Genomic DNA, 27,523 nt, shown 5'->3' on the forward strand with positions numbered 1-27,523 from the left:
CAGGACTGGTTGCTCATTACTCATGGTCACTATTCATACAATCGTAATAATTATTTCTAATTTTTTAGTTAATGCATCTATACAACCACAGTTTTGTCCCAGTATATTTGTACTGACAGGAGTGGCCTAGTTGTGTATTGCTGTGTACCTAGCTAGGTGCCCGTTGTGGGCATGTGTCATGGACTGTTCGTGCGTGAGACGTACGATACTCACATTAACATATAATTTATCGTTCGTGTTTATTCAGTTGTAGTGGACAGGATGTTGCATTCCATATTAGAATAATTTACCTTTTGTGTTATCTTTGAACAATCAGTTCTTTGAATAATTATTTGCTGCGTGCCGTTTATCATATACTACTCACAGTTTGCTAAGGGTCACCACTTGGAAATTACGTCAAATTGTGTGCATCTGTTGAAATAGACAAAGACAGTATTGTGTGCAGACATTTTGTAAGAACAAAAGTCCGTTGTCAAGTACCCACAATGCAAAACGCATGTGGACAGTTATCACTCAGATCTTCCGTTAGAGTGAGTGAGTGAGTGAGTTTAGTTTTACGCAGCTTTTAGCACTAATCCAGCAATATCACGCCGGGTATGTAATCTACGTGATGGGATCACAGCCCGACACAGTCGTCTAATGCTTCCAATAAATGCCAAGGTGGTTGCCAAGAAGAGATTGTTTCACTCCTCAGTGAGAGCATTGCCGAGTTCCTGTAGGGGTGCTCTAAATAGGCATCAACAACCCTGGCACGATGACGTCGTGCGTGATCGCCCACGAGAAATTAAGTCCGGCCCGACTAGACTAGCATGCAGTCTCACAAACAGATACAGACCAGTTCTGGTCTGTCCAGTTGACGTCATCGTCAGTATAAGCCAAACGTCCAAACGTGCCTGTCAGTGATGACGGGTCAGTGAGATGCGAATGCATCAGTGAGAAGAGAGGATTACGCACGGGCTAAAAATGTTAACCCCACTGGCTGGTCATTTCTGAGTATGACAGAAGAAAAAAGTGATGACGCATTATTGTAATCAGGAGAAACCCCTCTTCACCATGAGGTATGACACTGCCGACAACCTGCATGTCACTGATCAGCTGATCGAAAAGTCGGGTTTCTGTGTGCTAGGATATTTCCATCTTTATTTGATGAATGGATTTTTACATCATGGCAATCTGATCCTTGGCAAAATTGAGTAGCATATGTACGTATTGTAAAGCTGTTTCATTCGGATACACTCTTTCAAACCGACAAAATGTTTGCTAAGTACAAACACGGTGTCCTTGAGTACAGGGTGGAGCAAGATTCTGTTGGGACATAAAGATCCAGACCAATGTAAATCCGGGTTAGAATTGGTCTTCAACGGTCCATGCTTGTCGTAAGAGGCGACTGATCGGGTGGTCAGGCACGCTCACTTGGTTCACACGTCATTGTATCCCAAGTGCATAGATCGATGCTCATGATAAGCTCAGGACTGTCTGGTCCAGACTAGACTTTTTACAGGCTACCGCCATACAGCTGGAATATTGCTGAGTGTGGCGTTAAACTACAAACACAGACGCGCATTCCACCAAGTAACTGATCACCAAAGCGATTGTAACTCATATACGTGAGACTTACGACAGTCGTAGCGCTTCGACCGCTTCTAGGAACTTGGCATTGACCGTGCAAACCTTTAGTCAATCGTTCCATCATAAACGCGTGGGTTGTGACGGAACTGGTTTTTTAGTTGCCGTACTTAGCTCCAGGACCGCCTTCCTATAAGAGGTCTTAGTGCTAAAGTGATTGTTACTCGCATACTTCGACATGGATTTACGACAGTCGTAACACCATGCTCGCCCTGTGAAACGGTGCCAAGGTTCTACCCTTCTGTTCCAGGATACATCTTCGACAGGACCAAGTCGTACAACGTGGTGTTCTACATGGCAGCGGGTGTGTTCAGTGCAGCTGCACTCACCTTCCTGGTGTTAGGCCTGAGAGTGAGACGACATCAGATAGAGCACCTGGCGTCGCAGGCCCAGGAGCTCGACATGGCACCAATGGACAAGACGAACGAGTCGGTGGACGAACCGGATAACAAAGAGGAAGAAAAGACTGAGCATTGACGTACACCTCTTACTAGATATAGAAATATATGTGCCATACTGAGTACTGCAAATATCGTAACAAAGTAACACTGATGTCTTTCAGTGGCATTTAGAAGTTGTACATTGATGTCCAAGATATTTTTATGGATTAAACTTCTTTTTAATTTCTCTCACGACGTTTCGAAACCATTCCAGTTAACTGATGAAGGGACCTGTAATGGTCTCGAAACGTCGTGAGAGAAATTAAAAAGAAGTTTAATCCATAAAAATATCTTGGACATCAAAGTAACACTGCTTCCTTTTTTTATCGTTCTTCTTTATAAAACTGTCTTTGTCTTTTGGGTGAGGTAAAAAAAATCAGAAAATATACTCCGGGGCAGTACATTCTGAAAATTATCATGCAAACACTTTTGAAACGAATTTACAGCGTACAAACTTCAAAATGAACCGTACAGTACCATGTTAGGGAAGGGGTGATTGGGAATTGAACATCGATGCGATACGTATTATATACGTATACTTGGTATACCGTCCATAATAATATTTTCGAATATAATTTCAACATTGTCTCAACCACGATCCCCGACATGTCTGTCTCAAAACGTTTTCTGAGATAAAACAACATTCATAACAATTACACCTAAGGTCGTCATTCCAGGCGAAATACGTACATGACATCTCACCAAACCTTGATATCGATTTATTCATAAAATAAATACGAAATATACATATCGTACATAGAAACACATTTGCACTGTAATTTAAATTAAATTTACAGTATATGCAGCTAAAGAATAGCGTAATGTTGTAAATTACAAAACAACAGGTGTTCACCTGCTGCCAATCCATCGCGATGGCATGCCCGGCGGTGTTGACAGGTACACGTTGTGCATGCGCAAAACGTGACAGCGTCTATTTCACAGGGTCGTTGTCTTTCAATTTGTTACCAGTGACATAGGCTAAGGGCGCAGTTCAAAAGTTCGATGTCGAATAAAAATCTTTGACAAGCAGTCAAATTATCCGATATGCCTGATGTACTACAGGCTCTCAAAGTATGTGTATAACAGGATTTCAATATTTTCATACTTACAGTTTTCTTCCTGTTCCTTATTTGGTTTGCCACAACTGATCTGATAAACTTTTGAAATGCTCCCTAAATAATACGTTTCGCAACATCGGTGACATGAATTCACACACACACACAACGCAAAAACTCCTAGACGCAGTGGACGGAAACGATAGATATCTATACATTTTGTATGTAATAATGTTGATTTTATATATGTTGATTTTTCTCTCTAATGTATATACATGGTTGGAATAAACAGTGAAACACATCCACACATCCTCACATATCTTGTTATTCAATCTGTACCCTTATGTACATAAATAGTCATCTACATGCAACGAATTATTAACAACAATGAACAGATGTGGTGGAATTAGTCCAAAACAGGTGTATCACTTCATGAAATTAGAGCATAACATAACAGATGTGGATTCGGTTATACACGCTGATGAAGAAATGTAATATTCATGAAATGTGTTTGTATAATAAACTTGTAAATAAATAATCCATTAGGTAGCCAGATTGACCGTTTGGCCTAACACTTTACTCTGCAGGTCTACACATTACATATGGTAAGTCAAGACTATAAAAACCCCTGAAGATCCGACAAGGGAACTGTAGGGGTGACAACTCAGGGAGCCTTAACCTCCATAACTTGCCTGTCAGAATCCCCATCCTGGGGTTTACATTGTATTACTAAAGTGGGGGTCAAAAGGAAGAACTTTAAGGAATTGCAGGCAATATGGGGTCCTGTAAAGTAATGAAATGGTTAAGTGTAATGTAGGTTCAGATTGTTACTTCAGAGCCTAGCCTGAATCAGGTCACGTGGGCTGTAGTGAGTGAGTGAGTGAGTTTAGATTTACGCCACACTCAGCCATATTCCAGCTATATGGCGGCGGTCTGTAAATAAGTCTGGACCAGACAATCCAGTGATCAACACCATGAGCATCAATCTATGCAATTGGGATACGATGACATGTGTCAACCAAGGCAGCGAGTCTGACCACCAGATCCCGTTTGTAGCCTCTTACAACAAGCATGGGTTACTGAAGATCAATTCTTGGTTCTTGGTGGCTGTAGGTACAATGACTTATATTGTGCGTCCCTCAAGAAACCCTCATTCTCTACATCTGACCCAGAGCTCCAGATAAGATTTAGCTCATGTGGGTACTGTACCCACTGTATTTTTTTGGAGTGGGTATTATGAATGTTGAGTGGGTATTTCATTTTCCGTTACCCACTGCTTTAAAATATGTGCGTATTTCAGTCATTTTACTCACCTAAGTATTATGTCATTGAGCAAGTTTACTAAGCAGGTATGTTCTGCCTTATGTCATACCTAATCAAAACCAACTTAAATATAATGGACATTATTTCCTAAAAAATCACTCATTCTATACTGACATTACAACACTTGTCCTATACTAACAGTACAACTTGATAGCAATCGATGTCTTTTTCATTACGCTAGCGATTTTTATAAATATATTCCGTACGTGTTTTAAACTTTTTGCGTATCTAACATTTTAAATGCGTAATTGGTACGCAGCAATTATTTTTCAATGCGTAATTCTATGCGTACTTTACCCGGATACGCAGCTTATCTGGGCCTCTGTGACCCAAATATAAAACCTTGCATTCTGGTCCAAAAGGAGAAAGGTTCTAAATATTCTCAACTCCACTAGATGACCCTGTGACCAACAGCCACAGAGAAGGGTTGGGTCAATCATCCACCCTACAGTGGTATACATCAATAGAGTGAGTGAGTGAGTTTAATTTCATGCCGCTTTTAGCAATATTCCAGCAATATCAAGTCAGGGACAGCAGAAATCGGCTTCACACATTGTACCTATGTGGGGGAATCGAACCGGGTCTGTGGCCTTATGAGCAAACGTCTTAACCACTAGGCTACCCCACCGCTCCCTACATCAATATAAAGTCACTTCACTGAGTGAGTGAGGGAGTGAGGTAGGATTTATTCCAGGAACAACATGAGGTGGAACACCCGAAATGGGCTTAAGCACAGCATCCATCAAGACTTTAATTATCACCAGGCATCCTACCACTATCGAGAGATATTCCACACAGACATTGTAAGTTATAATCTATGAGCATCCCTTGTGGCCTAACTCACCAACCCATGGCTATACATATATCAGGTGTAACCAATTTGAAATGAACAAAAGGAAACGATTATTTGATCTCCAAAGTAAAACCGAAACAACTAAACTACGAAACCAAAGCAAAGGGGGTATTTTGTCAAACCAGGCTTCAGAACGTTGCTTCAAGCCAATACTGTTCTAATGGATCCCAAACAAGCACACATTTTCAAACATATAACATATGACATATTTTCTCCTTTACTTGAGGTCAGATGGTACCCCAGTGTGGAGTTGTCTACCCTTTTTTTAGGGCATTATGCTCAAATAACATCTTTTCTGCAACCCACCACTGTACTCACAGAAAAATGATTAATTGGAGCAATGTGTAAATTTCAAATATCTGTTCACAACTTTTGAGTCAACATTATTCGTAAAAACGTTAAATATACCTTACAGAGCATCTGTATGTCAAGACGAGACCTTCATTTAGTAGAAGATGAATAAGATGACTCTTTTGCATGCAAGAAATATATTCACTTGAGAAGTAAAGTACTTACAGAAATAGAAATAAAAAAGTTTTGGGTGTTTATTTGTTTATAACTGCATTAAAATAGGTAGTTTTAATAAATATCAAAATAAAAAAATTTCCCCCCAAATAGGCATTTTAATTTGGTACTCTAATCATCATCCATAATACCATTTTACAGGTAAAAATAACAAAATTTGGCATATTATCAACAAATTTAGAACATGTTATAACTTACGTAACAATCAACAATGGGTGGTGACAACTATCTGCAGCACTGTTGAGATGGAAAGATGAATTTGCACGTTGCCATAGCGATTGTGCAATTAACAATCAAAGCTATGAATGAACTAGTAGAAATAGTAACCTCTCGACAAGAGTACAGGCATGAAAAATGTAATGAGAAAATCCCTAAATCAATTATTTTGTATATCAATTAGGATCAAAGAAATAAAGGATGAATGGTATATTTTTCATAAAAAAATATTATTAAAGTGAACCCATGAAGATTACATCTCACTTGCATACTATAGCTTGCATCAGAAACGCACATTTTGACTTTGATGAAAGTCAAGGGGTAAAAATGACACGATTTGCTCTCCTGTAAACTCATCTATTTCGGACGATTTTACAAAAAGTGTTAAAAACTAAAGTTGGGAAAAATGATAGTCACATTTTGGTAGTCACAAATGTGTAGCAGTCAATCTTTAGTTATGTTCAAAACTACGAAATAAATGCCAAAAAACATTTAACTTCTATTTCCATGAGTACTAAGGCAGAATTAGCTGTGATATTAGTGTACTATGCTTGATAGCTACATACTTATGTTAATTATTTAACAAGAGATAGACACAAATGGTACATTCTCAACATGTGACTGAAACTCATTTTATCTTACAACTCTACTATTGGCAATGTGGCCTGAATAATGAAATAAACATGACTTGACCTCTGGTGATGACTACTTGATTTCCACAAGTTTTTTATAAGCAGAGACACAACTTGTCATTAGCCTGCTAACCTTGGTAATGTTGTATAATGAGAGAGGCAAATGGCTAATCAAATTTAGGCATGATTGTGGGTCTCCTCATATAAGGGATCCCACCCTCTTATGGGTGGCCAGATACCAAGTACACTGATACTAGTGATAGGACCAAACAGTTCTTAATTTGGATATCAAGAGTGTGTGCAGTGAGTTATAAGGGTTCCACATCTCTTTTTTAAGATACCAGCTGTTAGCAATATTCCAGCAACATCACGACAGGAGACACCAGAAATGGGCTTCACACATTGTATCGAACCCAGGTCTTCGGCATGAGTGAGTGAGTGAGTTTAGCTTTACACCGCACTCAGCAATATTCCAGCTATATGGCGGCGGTCTGTAAATAATCGAGTCTGGACCAGATACTCCAGGGATCAACAGCTTGAACATCGATCTACACAATTGATCGGCATAATGAGTGGACGCTTTAACCATTAGGCTACCCCATCGCCCTGGACATCAAGAGAGTGAGGCTGACACTGTCTATTATGTTTATCACTATTCAGGCAAGTAAATGTCACAGGTGAAGGTGTATCCTTGTCATAAGCCACTGTAGATACTCTTGCCTTCTGCCGAGACCTCCTTTTCGTCCCTCCCTCACTCCTGAAGTCTAGGCCATGTGACTGTTTCTTTGCCTGTCAAATCCTCAGCTGTTCTTCATGTTTCCCCACCCCTAGGCTGCGGACACCCCTGTCTCTGCCTGCTCCTTCCCCAGGAGTTCGTCGTCATCCCCTTCCCTGAGATTGTGGCTGAGCCGGTCAGCATTTGGGGTTATTGAGAGCACCAGCCACCCCAAGATGGCAAACACCCCTCTGGCTGTGTTGATCCTCCTCCACAGTGACAGCTCGGACTCCGTCTTCTGGAACACAACACACATGTAGAGGCATTAAGGCTTGAAATAATCAATGGCTATCACAGGAATCTCCTGCAGTGCAGTGGACAGTCAGACTGGGATTAACTACGAACAAGGGACATTACTCTTGCCTGTGGTTTTAATTCCAATTCTGATATACTTGCTTTGCATTTTCGTTAATGCCATGCTAAGCAATATTACAGCTGCATGGTTGTGGTCTGTAAATAATCAGTCAAGACCAGATAATCCAGTGACTGACTTCGGGAGCATCGATCTGTGTAAATGGGCATGAAGTTGTCAGCAAGCCTGACCACCCAATTATAGCTTGAATCTTCATGGGTGATATACAATATGCTTTGGTACAAACATGGACTTAAAATTTATGGATAAGAGTTTTTACCTATTGTCATCTCCAGTTGCTAAAAAACTTAACCTCAATATATATATTACATCTTCAAGCATAGAATCCAAATGGCCGTAACACAATGACTGTGGCTAACAGTTCAGTCAAGAGCATCCATCATAACAACTCCCTTATTCCATCCCTTTCCTCTCTATACTGAGTGAGTTGAGCAGGGTTTTACACAGACTTTTAAAATGGGAGTCATGGTGACTCACAATATTTATTTTTGGGAGTCATTTTCAATATTTGGGAGTCATAAAAATGTTAACATTTCCTTGTGTTAATCATTCTCAGTATGTAACTGTGTATGTCACACCACCAAATGAAACTACAGCATTGTTCGATTCAAACAGCCAGGATTACTGTCTCCTCTGAGTTCTCTGGAACAATCTGACAGCTCTGTAAAAGTCAAACTATAATCATGATCATCAAACAAAATCATTTTTTGCTTCCCAAATCAATTTTATTGAACTGAATTGTGAGGGCCACCCATAAAACTTGAGTCAAGCTTGACTCGTATGATAGCATTTTGAGAGTCGTTTACATAATTGTTGAGTCAAATACGTAGGAATCATGTGTCATGTAAAACCCTGGTTGAGTTTTTGCCACTTTTAGCAATATTCCAGCAATATCACAGCGGGGGACACCAGAAATGGACTTCACGCATTGTACCCATGTGGGGAATCGAACATGGGTCCTTGATGTGACGAGCGAACACTTTAACCACTAGGCTACCCCGACGCCCCCTCTCTTTACTGCATCACGTCCATGTTGATGCTGCCTCCGACATGAATTAGCTCCCCCTGCTGAGTGATTGACAGCTGCACACAGCCTCTGTCAATGACCTTTTTATCACCTGTAATCCAGCTTGTTAACCCCAATCAATACAAACACACAACCCACATCTTATTCTGGTAGCAATTACAAGCGTACAAATAGCAGTTGGCTTGCTGGATTATAATAAACATTCTATTTTCATTGCAAAGAATTAATCTATTTCCTTGACACTGTTACACACGTTAAATATGTGGAAAAGTTTGGTTATCAAGTTTACTGGTAACATAAGTTGGCGTTTATTAAAACCTTTCTATTTCATCTCGACAAATCAGCAAATTCAAATAATCTTCCATTTCTCCACAGTTTAAATATTGAGGTGAGAATAGATTGTTTACTCCTGAAATTTGCATGTTTATTGCTGCTAAAGCTATTCAGAAGATCTCTAAGTACATGTTTATTGGCCACACAGATTTAGACCTTGGTAGATAAATCATCTCTTTTGATCCACTGGCTGTAATTGACCTTTCCAAATGACATCACACTAGAAATATCCCAATGAGGAACTAGTAGACCATTCGGGATCCCTTTTGTAGGATTTGATACCTCAGTAATGGGAGTGCTCATAAATATTTATTCAACAGCATCACACCAAGACACTTTTAACTGTCTTTAACACCTTTATAACTATTCTCTAACTAGTCACTTGAACATGATAAAGATTAAGGCAGGTAGTAAACTAATTTCAGGTTGGCAGATTTAGATGTTTATAGACTGACAAATCAAGTCTAAAATAGAAATGATTTAATTCTTTATCCCTTTACTGACTTCTTAATCACAATAAATGTCATTCATAGCCTTTTCTGATCACTTATTGCTGTCTTTAGCTGGAGCTTATTCTTGATGCTTGTCTAACATTATAACCATCAGCTTGACTGGGCATATGGAGGTGAGGTGAAATGGGGTTTAATGTCGTACTTAAGAATATTTCGCTCATATGACGACGTGCATGCTTGTGTATGTGTAGCTGCTTGTATTAGCCCAGACTTAAGCTGGTTTTAAAGTGCTAGCTAACTGAGATAGCATGCCACAGTTAAGCATGAATACCCCACTTGGACACATTATACTGACTCCGAGCCGACCAGTCCTTGTTGTACCCATTAATGCCGAGCGCCAGGCAGGGACCAACAAGTACCATATTTTAACGTCGTTTGGTATGACGTGGTCGGGGATTGAACCCGCGACCTTCCGCTCCCCCAGGTGGACGCTCTACCCACTACACCACGGAGGTGGTTATAGAACACGAATAACTATAGCCAGTTAATGCTTGACAAAACATCACTTCACCAAAGCAGAGGTAATCGTGGTCCCCAAACAAATGAAGATAATTAGCCTTAAAGTTAAAGTATGCCATACAGTAAGCTGCTGTGTGAAGTTGCGCAATTCATCACTTCTGGTTATAGTTTTAGGACGGTAAATATGCAGATGACCTTATAGTTGTCGCAGGATTACTCTTGACAAAGTAAGTTTTGATTCGTGCAAGATGCAGTGACAATAGGAGTGAAACCAGTTTCAACCTGTTCCAGAACTTTATGAAAAGATGAATACTTTACCACACCTATGATTAGACTGACATTCCACTGAAATAAATCACTGTTACTAGAGCGGGGAACTTGTTGACGTTATTTGCATATGTAAACAGTCAATTGTATTTCTGCTTTCCCAATTTTTTCACATGCCATGACAATGAGTTTGAGCATACATGCCATCAATATTGGAAACTTTGGTATAAAATAAGTCAAATCTCTGTTTCCTATGATGGTTAAGGTCCAATTATAGAAAGCTGGTACCAGGAAACAAAAAAACTTTTGACTCTTAACCAAGTGAGTTACATGCCCTTCACGTTCACGATTAACCTAGGTTTTCTGAACATTTACAAAGTTTCACATATTGTTTTAAACATAAGACAGTGACCTGTCAATAAGCCTGAATATATTGAATGACATCACTTTCTTGTGCCAAAGTGTGGACTTTGATCAGATTGATGGCTAAATACACAAACTGACAAGATATAACTGGCATACTGCCTTTAACCTGCTACTCTGTGCAACTTGTTTACTTCAGGCTTTTGAACAAGAGTGAGTGAGTTAAAATTTATAGTCACATCGGCAATATTTCAGCCACATCGTGACTTAAAAAGTTATAAATTAACAATAAATGCAATCAAATTATAAAAGCCTGTTGATGAAGGACAGTAAAACAACTAGACTATCACAGTCAGAGAATTAAAACTAGCAACTACCTTTTAACATCAGACAAATAGTACAGACAATACAATATAAAAAACGGGCTATTGTTCACCAGCAACTGAAGGTAGATTACCATCCTAGGGACCTTTTGAACAAGAAAACAACCCCGTAAATAATTTCAAATGCGTGCTCAGTTAATTCAAGGGAGCCTATCTCCATTTTGAAATTCACTATCAAAATACTTATCATGCTTATGGACCGTGTGACAAAATGTCCCTGATTCTATCTATGAACTTATTACACAGAGACCACTATACCCGACACAGACACATCAAATCATCACAAAGAGTTTAAAATTAGGGGTTTAGGGCTGAGTGAGGTTTGCTTCTGTAGTATGTGAATCTCTAACTATGCTGACAAGCAACACTTGGGTTATGACAAGGACCTGCTGACTTTCTTTCTTATTTTCAGGGGGCGCTGGGGTAGCCCAGTGGTTAAAGCATTCGCCCGTCACGCCGAAGACCCGGGTTCGATTCCCCACATGGGTACAATGTGTGAAGCCCATTTCTGGTAGCCCCTGACACGATATTGCTGGAATAGTGATAAAGCGGCGTAAAACCATGCTCACTCACTTAGTCTTATTTTCATATTCCATTTCAAGGCCATTAGTCTGTTCCCATGTAAACAAACATCAGACCTCAAATACGCTAAATTGCACCCAATCATCATGATTATGATGATATTATTTGTGATTGTTGTAAAGAGCGTCCTTTTTACAGCTGAACCATATCACCCTAACCATGAGATATTTCTAGGACATTATGTCAAAAGCACTGTCCATGGTAATGAAATAGTACCAAAGTTCAGAATACAGCAGCCAATCAAATAGCCTTTGTCTTACACATTTCATGCAGGTTTTGTAAAAGCCATGTGTAACAAATCTCCTGCCACTGGTCCCTCTCCATCACATTGGGATGAAGCTTGCTTCATAAGATTTTATATGGGCACTGCTCATTTTTTATCTCAACTTGTAGGCAAGTGGAGAGTAATGGGCAATGGTTGTCAGTTACCGATGTTAGAATGACAGCTAGTCTGAATTTCATACAAGTCTTATTCCTGTGCCACAACAACTGTTGTATATCAGTCTGAATATATCTAATTTAACCATACTGCTTAATATGATGAACAGTGTAATTATCAGCTGCTTCCTCAGTTTGGAGTGAGTGAGTGAGTGAGTGAGTGAGTGAGTGAGTGAGTGAGTGAGTGAGTGAGTTAGTTTAGTTTTACGCCTCTTTTAGCAGTATTCTAGTAATATCATGGCAGAGGACACCAGAAATGAGCTTCCCACATTGTAAACATGTGAAGAACCTGGGTCTTTGGTGTGAGGAACCAACACTTCTGATGACAAGGCTACCCCCACCTCCCCTCCCTCAGCTTGGCGCTCATTGACATCGGTCTACTCACATCAGCATCAGCCCAGAGGTCAGGGTTCTTGTTGTGAAGGTGTATCTTGTCCTCGGTGGAGACGATGCTGACGCTGAGGATGACGGCAGTGAGGTAGAAGATGATGGAGACAGCACCGTTCTGTAGGGTGAATGCTCTTAGCAGAAACCTCCTTGTGATGTAACCGATATCAAATCTGGAAAAGTATATAAAAGGGAGATAAACAACATTTTAAAGTCATAATTCTGATACTGCTGACCTAAACTGGGGAATACTGCCAGTAAAAATGATACTAGCCTTGATTTTATGAATGCTTCTATGGAGGCATTGTTTGTGACAACTGATGGTACTGGGTGAGTAAGTTTAGTTTTACGCCGCACTCAGCGATATTCCAGCTTTATGGCGGCGGTCTGTAAATAATCGAGTCTGGACCAAACAATCCAGTGATCAACAGCATGAGCATCGGTCTACGCAATTGGGATACGATGACATGTGTCAACCAAGTCAGCGAGCCTGACCACCTGATTTTGTTAGTTGTCTCTTACGACAAGCATGGGTTACAGAAGATCAATTCTAACCCGTATCTTCAGGGGTAACCGATGGTTGTGTGAGATGTTGGGTTATCAGTGTGTTCAGGCTTATTACATTTGCATAGCAATGTGCATGAAGTGTGCAGCTGCTTGTATTAGTCCAGACTAACGCTAGTTTTGAGATCTGTGCCTCAAGAGTGAGTGAGTTAAGTTTTACACTGTTTTAGCAATATTCCAGCAATATCAAAGACATCAGAAATGGGCTTCACATATTGTACCCATGTGGGGAATCGAATCTGGATCTTCGGCGTGACGAGTGAACGCTTTAACCATTTCACTACAAGTGTACATGTGTAAGGCAGACATTCAGCATGGTTAGATGAGGCAATATGTTCCATGGAACTACTTATCTTCTCATCTCTTCTCAAATAAAGCATTATCCAATCAGCGTAGGGCTCCAGATATAAATACTCTTATCGGTGTATGCGTGTCGGATAAAAAATATGCACAATACAGTAGGAAATAATTTAGAAAGCGAAGCAGATACGCATCACAGCAATGGTGCCAGTACACGGTCTTAGAATCATTTACAGCCATGCATATTTTATCTGAAAAGTATTGTTTTATTGTTTATTGACCTGCTTACACAAGGGTAGCAATATTGTGGTGCATATATGAAATGAAACACAACATTACTGATAGTCCATTAATTTCCATTCAGTAGTCTAAATGTACACTTAAGGTTTTCCAGTACTCCTATATAGAACAAATAGGGTGTACGTACTCCTGATGTTGAAAAATTATCTGGAGCCCTGCAATCCACTATAATCTAAAGAGGTCGTACAAATACATCAACCCTGCTACAGTACAATATAAGTTGTTCACTGGTCACGAAGGGGACATGGGTTGATGGGCTCAGGGAACATAAACAAACATCGAGGGTACATCAACCAATGAACCCCGAGGGACCAGTGAACAACGTATTTATCTTACCGAACACCTCAATGTTAATTTTGAACTGTTTGAAGCACGGGTATTGGATCATATTAAGGAGTACCGGAGTTAGGCAACAGCCCAAACACTACTAACATGAAGTACCAAACGAATTCCCACAGTTCGGCATTTCCAGTGGGAAACCAATGGTAACATAGAAAATGTTACTGGCTCATAAGAGGGTACACGGATTGGCTCAGCCAATCAGAAAACAACATTTATGTGTGAGGTAAGATAAGTAAAGTTATTGAATCCCGCCTGTACTCACCTGTCACAGGTAGATACGACACACAGGGCCAGCAGGAGGTAGGCACAGCACTGGACGGGAAGTGACAGGGACTGGTAGTGTTCCAGGAAGTCTGTGTTGCCGAAGGAACTGAGTATATACACAATGATAATCTGCCACAGTGCCAGCCCGGCAGTCAGTCCATGTATAAACAGTGTGACTGTCTTCATGATACGGTATGTGGTCAGCGGCTAGTTCTATTGTGGTCTTTCTTGAGGCTTCAGATTCAACCTTCTTCTCAGCTTCTTCAGCAGCAAGTCTTTTGGCCAGTTTTGTTTTGTTTTCTTTCTTGAAACCACCTACACAGATAATGGAAACATTCATAAAGTCAAGATAAAGATCGTTTTACTAGCAGCATTAACCAGTTTCTGCGGTTGTACATCAGATGAAGAAACTCAAGGTAACAGTGTAATAGGTGTGCAACAATACCTTACATACATCTTGATACACTAGGTTGTGCAACAATACCTTACATACATCTTGATACACTAGGTTGTGCAACAATACCTTACATACATCTTGATACACTAGGTTGTGCAACAATACCTTACATACATCTTGATACACTAGGTTGTGCAACAATACCTTACATACATCTTGATACACTAGGGTTGTGCAACAATACCTTACATACATCTTGATACACTAGGTTGTGCAACAATACCTTACATACATCTTGATACACTAGGTTGTGCAACAATACCTTACATACATCTTGATACACTAGGTTGTGCAACAATACCTTACATACATCTTGATACACTAGGTTGTGCAACAATACCTTACATACATCTTGATACACTAGGTTGTGCAAAAATACCTTACATCTTGATACACTAGGTTGTGCAACAATACCTTACATACATCTTGATACACTAGGTTGTGCAACAATACCTTACATACATCTTGATACACTAGGTTGTGCAACAACACCTTTACATACATCTTGATACACTAGGTTGTGCAACAATACCTTACATACATCTTGATACACTAGGTTGTGCAACAATACCTTACATACATCTTGATACACTAGGTTGTGCAACAATACCTTACATACATCTTGATACACTAGGTTGTGCAACAATACCTTACATACATCTTGATACACTAGGTTGTGCAACAATACCTTACATACATCTTGATACACTAGGTTGTGCAACAATACCTTACATACATCTTGATACACTAGGTTGTGCAACAATACCTTACATACATCTTGATACACTAGGTTGTGCAACAATACCTTACATACATCTTGATACACTAGGGTTGTGCAACAATACCTTACATACATCTTGATACACTAGGTTGTGCAACAATACCTTACATCTTGATACACTAGGTTGTGCAAAAATACCTTACATACATCTTGATACACTAGGTTGTGCAACAATACCTTACATACATCTTGATACACTAGGTTGTGCAACAATACCTTACATACATCTTGATACACTAGGTTGTGCAACAATACCTTACATACATCTTGATACACTAGGTTGTGCAACAATACCTTACATACATCTTGATACACTAGGTTGTGCAACAATACCTTACATACATCTTGATACACTAGCTTGTGCAACAATACCTTACATACATCTTGATACACTAGCTTGTGCAACAATACCTTACATACATCTTGATACACTAGCTTGTGCAACAATACCTTACATACATCTTGATACACTAGGTTGTGCAACAATACCTTACATCTTGATACACTAGGTTGTGCAACAATACCTTACATACATCTTGATACACTAGCTTGTGCAACAATACCTTACACACATCTTGATACACTAGGTTGTGCAACAATACCTTACTCATATCTTGATACACTAGGTTGTGCAACAATACCTTACATACATCTTGATACACTAGGTTGTGCAACAATACCTTAAACATATCTTGATACACTAGGTTGTGCAACAATACCTTACTCATATCTTGATATACTAGGTTGTGCAACAATACCTTACTCATATCTTGATATACTAGGTTGTGCAACAATACCTTACTCATATCTTGATACACTAGGCTGCGCAACAATACCTCAAACATATATTGATATACTAGGTTGTGCAACAATACCTTACTCATATCTTGATATACTAGGCTGTGCAACAATACCTTAAACATATATTGATACACAAGGTTGTGCAACAATACCTTACATACATCTTGATACACTAGGTTGTGCAACAATCTCTCACACATATTTTGACTGACTGAGTTTGGTTTTACGCCGCTTTTAGCAATATTCCAGCAACATCACGGCCGGGAACACCAGAAATGGGCTTCACACATTGTACCCACGTAGGGATTCAAACTCGGTCTTCATGCGATCACTACCATACGCTACATATCTTGATACACTAGGGTTGTGCAACAATAGGCTTTACTCCATATCTTGATGCACTAGGGTTGTGCAACAATACCTTACTCATATCTTGATACATTAGCGCTGAGGCTGTAGCAATGCCTACTCACTCTTATACGCACTTCAAAAAGCTGTAACAACCATCTTCACATACACTTTAATGCAAAGCCTGTCTTATCTGATACCAGGTTGTGCAACAATACCTTACTCATATCTTGATACACTAGGTTGTGCAACAATACGCTACTCATATCTTGATACACTAGGTTGTGCAACAACATCTTGATACATACAACAACACCTACTCATATTTTGATACACTCAGGGTTGTGCAACAATGCCTTACTCATATCTTGATACACTAGGTTGTGCATCCAATACCTTAACACATATATTGATACACTAGGTTGTGCAACGATACCAAAACTTATCTTGATACACTAGGTTGTGCAACAACACCTACACACATCTTGATACACTAGGGTTGTGCAACAATACCTTACTCATATCTTGATACACTAGGCTGTGCAACAATACCTTACACATATCTTGATACACTAGGGTTGTGCAACAATACGCTACTCATATCTTGATACACTAGGTTGTGCAACAATACCTTACACATATATTGATATACTAGGTTGTGCAACAATACCTTAAACATATATTGATACACTAGGTTGTAACAATACCTTACATACATCTTGATACACATAGGGTTGTGCAATTGCAATACCTTACTCATATCTTGATACACTAGGTTGTGCAACAATACCTACTCATATCTTGATACACTAGGTTGTGCAACAATACGCTACTTATCTTGATACACTAGCCTGACGCAACAATACCTTACACATATTGATTGATACACTAGCTTGTGCAACAATACTTAAACATTATCTTGATACACTAGGCCTGCAACAATACCTTACATAGATCTTGATACACTAGGGTTGTGCAACAATACTAGGTTTTAAACTTATCTTGATACACTAGGTTGTGCAACAATACCTTACACATATCTTGATACACTAGGTTGTGCAACAATACCTGCACATACATCTTGATACACTAGGTTGTGCAACAATACTTACACACATCTTGATACACTAGGTTGTGCAACAACACCTTACACATATATCTTGATACACTAGGTTGTGCAACAATCATATATACCTACACACCTCATACACTTGTACATACTGATCTTGATACACTAGGTTGTGCAACAATACCTTTACACATATCTTGATACACTAGGTTGTGCAACAATGGGCTTACCTTTAAACATATCTTGATACACTAGCCTGTGCAACAATACCTTACACACATCTTGATACACTAGGTTGTGCAACAATACCTTAAACATATATTGATACACTAGCCTGTAACAACACCTACACAGATCTTATACACTTGTGCAACAATACCGCACTTATCTTGATACACTAGCCTGAAACAACACCTACACAGATCTTATACACTTGTGCAACGATACCACACTTATCTTGCTACACTAGCCTGTAACAACACCCTACAGATATCTAAATACACTGTTGACCATATGTATCCCAATATACCACAGAGAAGCCTAAGGGTGGGGAATGGCTTGAGGACTTTCAAACTCACATATATCCATATTTCATAGAGATAGTTAAAAGTAATTTTATGCGTCCTGAAGTTGGTGATGTGGTTTGTCTGGACAAAATCGGATCGATGATCCATGTATTTGTATCTTGAAGACGCGAGGATGGTCCGACTGATCATAATCAGGAACATGCATCTGTGATGCGATATCGCTGCATGGCAAAAGGGATTCCTACTGTCGGGTTTTTGTATTCACAATCTATCATTAGAAACACTTGGACAAGTATTTAGTTCACTAGTTGTTCATTTGCACGACAGTGGGGAGGACAGCCAGGTGTTCGGTAGAGAGCATTAGACGGTATTTATGTCATGGTTAATGAATATGAAATCTTTATTATGTGAGCGATTGATTTCAAGGCTGGCATATCCTTTCTGTACTCTTTTATCGGAAACGGTAGCCCTTACAATATGTATCAATAGTTGTTATAGCAACAGAGAAGCCAAAATCACAAATTTCTTGTGTGAATTCATAATGTCAGCGATTCATGAATGTTTATCTTTATTAATATTTCATAGAGATAGTTGAAAAAATTTGTATCGTCATGAATCACGAGGATGGTTTATGTGCATCATAAAAAGGCATTGTGGCGCATCAGTTTGGACATCTTGGTTCACCCTACAGCTTATACATACCATATCCACTGCTCAACTAAATGTACCTATAGCTAACAAGGGCTGCCTTATCCACTACTAGGAACCATATGGTATGATAACAAGCGATGAACAGAGGCACTGTGTTGGACCAACTGAAGTCACCTCATAGAATAACTGTAGGGTACTGGGAACCAGTTCAACCCTTGTATCCCGAAGAGACAGTGCACTGTTACAAACATACACGCCTTCAAGACAGTAATTATTACCTATTGTTTCCACATATATTTTCTGTGTTGGCTGACTCCGTAAAACTCCCACATTGGTTGTCTGTGGTAACTCGATGTCTTCTTTCTGGTCTTCATCTTTAATTATGTCTTCCTCAATACTTGTAAGATCTGCTGCAAGCCCACTGTCAGCATACTCATCTTCCTCCGTCTTCTTCTTCACCACTTTCTTCTTCTTCCCCTTCTTCCGTGGTGTTCCTTCCTTACTCTCCTTTGTGATGAGACTTGCCTTACTACCTGTGACATCCTGAAAGATAAGATTGAGTGTAACATGTTAAAAGTAATTAATTAATAATAGTCCATTTATCATGCACATTTCTCCATGCACAATGCATGCTCAAAGCACCCAATCAATCTAATTATTATTACCCACGGATAACCCAAACTGCCTGTGAAGTGCTGGAAGATTAATGGATACATGACATATCCCACCGGGTACCCATTTTCTGCTGGGTGAACAGAGGCAATTTTGAACACACTCACTTGCCTAAGGTGAGACCACATGTCTCATGTGCTTCGTTGTGGGGCAGGACTGAAGTCCTAGACACTCTCAGGAGTCAAGCGGCCAAACACGGTCACCCATCCAAAGACTTCACACCCAATGTTGCTAAACTTCAACTGATTTGTGACCTAAGCTCTATGCACATACACCATCACTAGTATTTGGGTTGTCAGTCAAGACGTGATGTGGTAATTTTACGACAATGTCGTATTGGCCACAGTCGGTTTACACATGACTATCTGCTGAAAACGGATTGGGATGGACCCCACAGGTGTGTCTCTTGCGATGAGGTTTTCACCATCAAGCATATTCTGCTTGACTGTGTGGACTTATCGTCTGCAAGGGACTCACATTATGATGCCACAAACCTAAAAGATCTGTTCTCCCGCGTGAGTGCTCATCTGATAGTGAACTACCTGAGGGAAGCTGATCTGTATCATACATTGTAACTGTGTAATGTGACTAAGAAATTGCCTGCTTTTAAATTTAGTGCTATGACTTTTTCTGTTCTTAAATGACAATGTAATGAATATATATTTTTTGAAATAAAACCCATTTAGACTCTGTACTTACAATGTTTATTAATGCAGACGAGTTCTCGTCACTATATGGCTGGAATAATGCTGATGTGACGCAAAACCCAACTCAACTCAAATCAACTCTCGTGGTTTTACCCTAACCTACAACACGGTATATCAGTATTGTGGGATGTGGGAGGCAAGCCTATAGTGATGCAGTTGTTTCATGTAAACCACTTTAGTGAAACCTACAACACTGACATGGTGTCAGCAACATAATACTGACAATCTGAACCCAGAATATCAGTTCCTGCCCAGCAGAACAGAGGGCACCTAAGGCAACTACACCACTTGTTCCTCTGTTTAGTTTAGTGTAGACTAACTTCATACAAACTGGTGACATGGAAATTAAAACATGAGACTGTATCTAATTCTAAGCAGGGCTCGATTTGAAAGATGTTAACCTACTTGCACTAGGTGCAACCTACGATAGCCAAACCTAGTTGAACCAGCCAAATTCCAGCTTCACTGCTTTTATTGCAATATGTAATGAAAGAAATATGCTACTGAGTTATTCAAATTTTAGAAATAAAATGTAGTGACTTAATTATGCTTATAATGTTAGATTTATTGTTGATTTATTTCTCCAAAATTGATTTGCACCTGTTGCAAGTCAGACAAATATCTAGATTGCACTTTGTAAATTTTGGTTGCACCAGTGCAAGTAACAAAGCACTAAATCGAGCCCTGCTAAGTATCCAGTTGTTACAGGAGCCTAATAACCCCAAATGGTGAATATATCAACAGGTCTGCACTCAACACTACATTTAGCAGGGCTCCAGATAAGGACCGTATCAGCGGATGTACAGATAAAAATATGCATGATACAGTAGGAAATAATTTCGAAAATGTAGGAGATATGCACCACAGCAATATGGGTCTTAGAATCATTTACAGATGTATTTATCTTAAACATATCAATCTGATTTCAAGTAGTGTCCATCTTTATGTGATACTGACAGCAACACATTGGGGTTTCCCTTGTCGTGTTTTGGGAATCCCAGTTGCTACGGAAGCCGTGCATCGCAGCGAATCATCTCGGTTAAATTTGATTGGTCAAAGTTGTATCTAAACAGGCAGCACAGAAACAAATTACAAGTTTCTTTCAGAAACAAGACTGTGCCTCGACGACTTGTAAACAGTCAAGTAATCAAATTGATGTACGAATAACAAACAAACAGCTTACTAGTACAACTCGTTTGTCTTGTTGTAGTCACACTCCATTAAATTCCATTCAGTTCTCTAAATGTACTCAGGTTTTCCAGTACTACTATATTGAAAAATAAGGAGTACGTACTCCTGATATTGAACAATTATCTGGAGCCCTGACGAAAATACCTTCAAATTAGTTGGGTGATTGTAGGTTTTGTAATGAATGAACTCACTATTTAAATATTTGTTATATGAAGATTAATTGAACAGAAACAGTGTCCAGAGAAAAAATGAAAGGTGGGAAACTTGACTTTAACATCATTCATTCATATCAATATTTAGCCTTGAAGGGTAGTTTGGGCCATGAATATACTGAATTTATAGACACACACAACTTTCTGTGCTGCCAGCATATTAGTGGGTGCTTGTAGGTTCAACTGTCATGTGAAATGGATGGCAAATGTTGCGTTAACTGCTAAAAGGAATTAACTCCTTATTGGCACATTTGATTTCAAATTTGAAGGCGTTATCACTGAAATCACATTGTTATCACTTGGCACAGGAAGTTAACACACATCATCCTTTTGAAATGATGGAAATATCATATATGCTAGAAAACCTTTCTGCCCACTTTTTGCCTCAAATGTAATATAAACATATTATGTGCAAATACAGAATGTGTTTAAATACGGAATGTGTTCTGCATTCCTTACTTTTTATGCAAATACCATGTAGTACAGATCTTGCACTTATATTTCTTATGTTTCAACAACGAATCATCTTAAACTAGATTTGGCAACTTTTGACTCAATTCATTAAACAATTTAACTGGTATATGTCGATATTCTAATGTGACTGTAATAACTTACAATATTGTGAACAACAATTGTAAAAGAGAACAAATTGTAAAAAGTTAGCAAAACACGATATATTAGGCTTTAAACGTATTTTAAAGTTGTAATGATACAAGTTCAGATCAATATTACAATGCCCAGCAATCTGAAAGAAGCACTGTAATTTGCTGGTAGATACACTAAAGGCTATAAAAAAACCCATGTCTATACATTTATACAGAGCTACATATAACTTTTTGCCATATTGGGTTATGTACTCGCTTGTGTTCATCTTAATTGGGTATCCTAATGCTCCTTTGAGTAACCTAATAGACTGTACCCACCTCAATCCAACTCAATTGGGTATTTTGCCATTTTCCATTAATAGTAAAAATATATTAAAGTTTAAATGTTGGTTTACTTGTTTGTTATTTATATTTGATCTGTTATATGAGAAATGATAAGAAAGACTGCAAGTTGCCAAGTCCAGGTGCTGAAATAGAAACTCTCAATATACCTCAGGTATTTTATCTATTTTTGTTTGTATACATGTAATATCAAATCTATTGAGTATTTACAAAAATTGAAGCGTACTTGTACGCAATAGACTTAATAGGAATTGAGTTTTCACATAAATATTTATGTAATTTACGCAGATGCCCCACTTATCTGTACCTGTTTATATCAACTATGATTGGCTTATTGTTCACATTAGAGCAGTGAGGCATAATATTTGAGTAAAAGACCCCATTTAACTGACACCAGGAACTATACATGTTGAATGTATCACTTGCGATTACAGAATCAATTGGTCAGAAAATAAATAGCATCGAAACCTCAGAGGCTTGTAACGCTAAAAACTTCCATCAAGTTATATACTGTTACTGATAGGATCTTAGTTATATACTGTCACTGATGGGGTCTTAGTTATATACTCTCACTGATAGGATCTTAGTTATATACTCTCACTGATAGGATCTTAGTAATATACTCTCACTGATAGGATCTTAGTTATATACTCTCTCACTGATGGGGTCTTAGTTATATACTGTCACTGATAGGATCTTAGTTTAAGTTATATACTGTCACTGATGGGGTCTTAGTTATATACTGTTACTGATGGGGTCTTAGTTATATACTGTCACTGATGGGGTCTTAGTACTATAAGACCCTGTCAGTGACAGTATATAACTTGATGGCAGTTTTTAGCGTTACAAGCCCCTGTGATCAAAAGCAGATAGATGTCTCCAAAACAATTATTAAATATCATAACACTGATTCCACATGCCTCCTCAATCATTTTGGCTAGATGTGTTAGGGTCACACTGGTTATCCCCCTTGGATAGAAAAATGTTGGCAGGTGTATTCTGTAGCAGCTCTATTATACTTGGACACTCTATTATCGCGGCAAGGGCTGGGGTAGCCTAATGGTTAAAGCGTTGGCTCGTCACGTTGAAGACCCGGGTTCGAATCCCCACATGGGCACAATGTGTGAAGCCCATTTCTGGTGTCCCTCGCCGTGATGTTGCTGGAATATTGCTAAAAGCGGCGTAAAACCAAACTCAGTCAGTCAGTCAGTATTATCGCGGCAAGTGAAAACATCTGAAAACTGGAAATAACACGCACCGCATCGGCTGTTTACATATACAAATTACGAAAAAAAATTCATCGCTCTTAACAAAGTCATTTATTTCATCGGAATGTCAAGTCTAAACGTAGAAATATTAAAGTATTCATCTTTGCAGTAACTTCTGGAACATTTTGAAACTATATGACCCCTAACCGCCTTGCAACTTGCACGAATCAAACTTCCTTTGTCAAGAATAGTCCTGCGGCAACTATAAGGTCATTTGCATATTTTCCGTTCTAAAACTATAACAGGAAGTGACGTATTGTCGCAACTTCACCCTGCACACGGCAGCACATTGTATGTATTGTACGTTTTAGGCGGCAAAAAAAAATATTTTGTTACGTTATTGTCACCTTGTATCAAAATGAACAGAAGTTTCAGATGTTTTGGTTAAAAACATGAAGATATTATTAATCTTAATGAAATTCCTAAATATTCAATATCAAAACTATTTAGATTCGTTACATGTCTTAAGTGAAACGTTTGACAGTGTCATTTGCTTGTACCGCTTGACATAGTAAGAAACTAGCAAGACTGCGATAATAGAGAGTTGCTTCAATTTCCGGGTCAAACGAGGCAATCGGGATTGCCCAATCTATTGATAGAGTTGCGATTGTCACTGTGTGCAACATTATTTGTGACAGAAATGAAGATTTAACATCAGTCAACTGAAAACATGTATAAAATACCAAATGTCAGTAGGCGTTCATAATCCCGATATCGACAACATTAACTACACAGATAATAGAGGGTCCCACCATAACACCATTAACGTGTTATGGGTGTCTTGTACCATACACTTTTTACAGAAGTAAATCACACACATGACCAAATATGGTATTACTACTTTGCCGAGAGAAATTAACGGGAAATGCTTAACATAAACATTCAGCAGTGTGTCCTGCATGACTTAAGTGTTATTGCTGATCATGTTCACAAGATAGAGTAATGTTGCAAACAGTGATCGAAAACTGAACCAGTGTATTTCAGCTATGTACATATTCTCAGTAAAGGCCTAAATACCTCGTCTCTGGTGGCACTTCTGTCAGACACAGGCTGGTCCTCAGTCTCAGCAGCTGGTTCTTTCGGTTTTGCTTTCTTCTTTTTCTTTTTTGGTGCTGGTGTTGTCGTCTCCTCGACTGGTTTATCCTCTCCATCCGTGTCTCTACTCGCACTTGGCGTTCTTCTCCTTCGCCTTGGAGTCGGTTTAGCGTCCTCTGTGCCCGACCCGATGTCAGGATCAGCAGCCGGCTTCTTTTTCTTCTTTCTGACAGGCTTCACTGGAGCATCAGTGTCAGGATTTTTCGCACGAGGTGATATTGGAGGTAGTTTTCGACCTGGGCCATTTTCGCTGTCCGCCATTTTGTTGCGAGGGAATGCTATCGCATTCAGATTTGTTCGGATATTTCCGTCACCCGGTTGAACAATGGCTGTTTTCCGAAATGGTTCAGTTTGGCGAGCGAGGCTTCGAATGAATGTTGTCACAACAAAGGAGCGAGATTGCGCTTGCAAACAAAACGTCGTACTTGAAAACAACACCCTGCTTGCTTTCTAATATATTATTCTATACCGTTTGTTTTTCATTTTAATGCTGTATTGTCGTGTGGTTTTGTTTTCAGAATTGTTTATTTTTAACCAGAGACCATAATACAGATTTTCTATCTATTATATGGTCTCTGTTTTAACACAGCCAGTAGAATAAGGAGTCTGATATCGAATATACGGATACATTGTACTGATTTTGTTTTTAAAAAATTCAGTGTCTTTCCTAACTACGCGTAAAAAGAAAATAAGTTACACGGAATGTTCATTTTGGTCAGAAGGCAGCACTTTAATAAAAACATGTACATTACCTTTTGTGTTGTATAAATGTTCAGAATATTGGGTTACTTCGGCTTTATCAATAACTGAAATCTGAAATAATTAGAGTGTTTCAGTTTTACGAGTCACTAATTACACTGTCTTCATATTCTGGACTGAATACTGATTTCATTTCTCTGGGTGCAGAATTAAAACCCCGCAGTCTTGTCTCTAGTGTAACGTAATACAAGGAAGCGCACGTAAAAGTATCATTATGCCCCACTTCTTGACTCAGCAATGTGTTTGACGTCGCACTCAGCAATATGGCGGCGGTCTGTAAATAATGCAGGCAATGTGTAAAAACAGCCAATATTTGACTTAGTAGTTCACGAATAATTTAGTCAGTTTGCAGGTGGACAGTCGGTCAATCAGTTTCTTTATCATCCAAAACTGTGTTCCACGGGAGATATCGCTTGTGTAAGATCATATGATATCTCCTAGGAGATATCGTTTTGACAGTAGATTTTGTACAATACGATGACGTCACAATGCTATGACATCGCTGCATTGCAAGTCTAATGGTAGTACAGTGTTGAGAGATGTACATTTTTCATTGAAAACTAATGAAGAATGATTTTTGATGGTAAATAGAATCTCACCCTCGTGTCTACTGATATCAATTATATCAACATTATTGATATCAGTAGACACTTGGGTGAGATTCTCTATTTATGATGACGAATTCCAAACATGCCTATGCTGATGTCACTGCCCAGTAACTGAAAATGATGGGAGTAAAAGATAACGAAAGTCAATGTCGATGTTATCATGTTTATCCTGACATAAAGTGTCTGTTGTGATGTTTTAGAGAACTTTTGATCTTCTTAATAACTGTCTTACAATTCGTCAAATTAATGGACATGTTTTTCAGTAAAATGTAAAATGACTGAAATAAGTTTTACTCAAGTGAATCACATTTTAGACTTTGTCTGCAACACTTAAAACCGCCGCCGATAGGACTGCACGTTCCCTGTGTCTTTAGGAGCGCACGTGTTCATTGACTTATACTTTACTCGCACGCACACGCACACACGCATGCACGCACGCTCGCGCACAACGCACACACACACAAACAAACCAACAAACACAAATCTAAAACAAAAACAGAATACACGTACATACATAAAACGACGCTTTTCGATTGCTAAATTAGCCAAACAATTTATATTGTTCTATAAAGTACCAAACAATTACACTCGGAAGAATATGATCATATAAGTGAGGTCGCACAATCATCGTGGTCGTAGTATTCTACTATTGTATTGCACTCGTTACAAGGCAAAGATGTTCAAACTCAAAAATTCAAATAGACATTCATGAACACAATGAAATAAAATTCATGAAAATCAATGTGCTGTACCTTGTTCCTAAAAAATGAACACATATCTTTGAAAACCAGACTGACTTTAAGAGTAATATCAATATTTCAGTCATTCAAATGATTTCAGTAAATATGTATAATTTTGTTTCTTAAATTTCAGGAATTATGTATAATTACTGAAAATTTCAGTAAATATACATAATTCCTGAGTGAATCAGACATTATACATAATTACTGAAATTTTCAGTAATTATACATATTTACTGATTATACATATTTCCTGTAACATATATACGCTTATGTTCATCCAGAGCTGAAGAAACATTTCTAAAGTCATGGACTATGCTCTCAGGTATTATCATTCACATATGGTATTGA

The 27,523-nt window shown here is 38.7% G+C and overlaps 2 protein-coding genes across 2 annotated transcripts in view; one reads left to right on the forward strand and one right to left on the reverse strand.

Annotated features, from left to right (window-relative positions):
• LOC124282733 (monocarboxylate transporter 6-like) overlaps positions 1 to 2,903 on the forward strand; it is a 40,779-nt gene extending 37,876 nt beyond the window's left edge. Inside the window, exons 7-8 of the mRNA XM_046718754.1 lie at positions 1,877 to 2,177; positions 2,381 to 2,903. Of these exons, the coding sequence (XP_046574710.1) occupies positions 1,877 to 2,103 (227 nt within the window). The 3' untranslated portion in view covers positions 2,104 to 2,177; positions 2,381 to 2,903. The remainder of the gene's footprint in view (positions 1 to 1,876; positions 2,178 to 2,380) is intronic.
• A 4,250-nt stretch (positions 2,904 to 7,153) lies between these two features.
• LOC124282734 (transmembrane protein 237-like) lies at positions 7,154 to 25,341 on the reverse strand. The gene is given in 6 exon segments (XM_046718755.1): positions 7,154 to 7,683; positions 12,568 to 12,742; positions 14,338 to 14,543; positions 14,545 to 14,654; positions 19,252 to 19,516; positions 24,988 to 25,341. Coding segments are annotated over 6 exon segments (1,281 nt in total). The 5' UTR covers positions 25,327 to 25,341; the 3' UTR covers positions 7,154 to 7,497.
• Positions 25,342 to 27,523: the final 2,182 nt, after the last annotated feature.

This window comes from Haliotis rubra, unplaced genomic scaffold (assembly GCF_003918875.1).
Source record: "Haliotis rubra isolate DU_JTF1 unplaced genomic scaffold, ASM391887v1 Scf301, whole genome shotgun sequence".
Taxonomy (NCBI): domain Eukaryota; kingdom Metazoa; phylum Mollusca; class Gastropoda; order Lepetellida; family Haliotidae; genus Haliotis; species Haliotis rubra.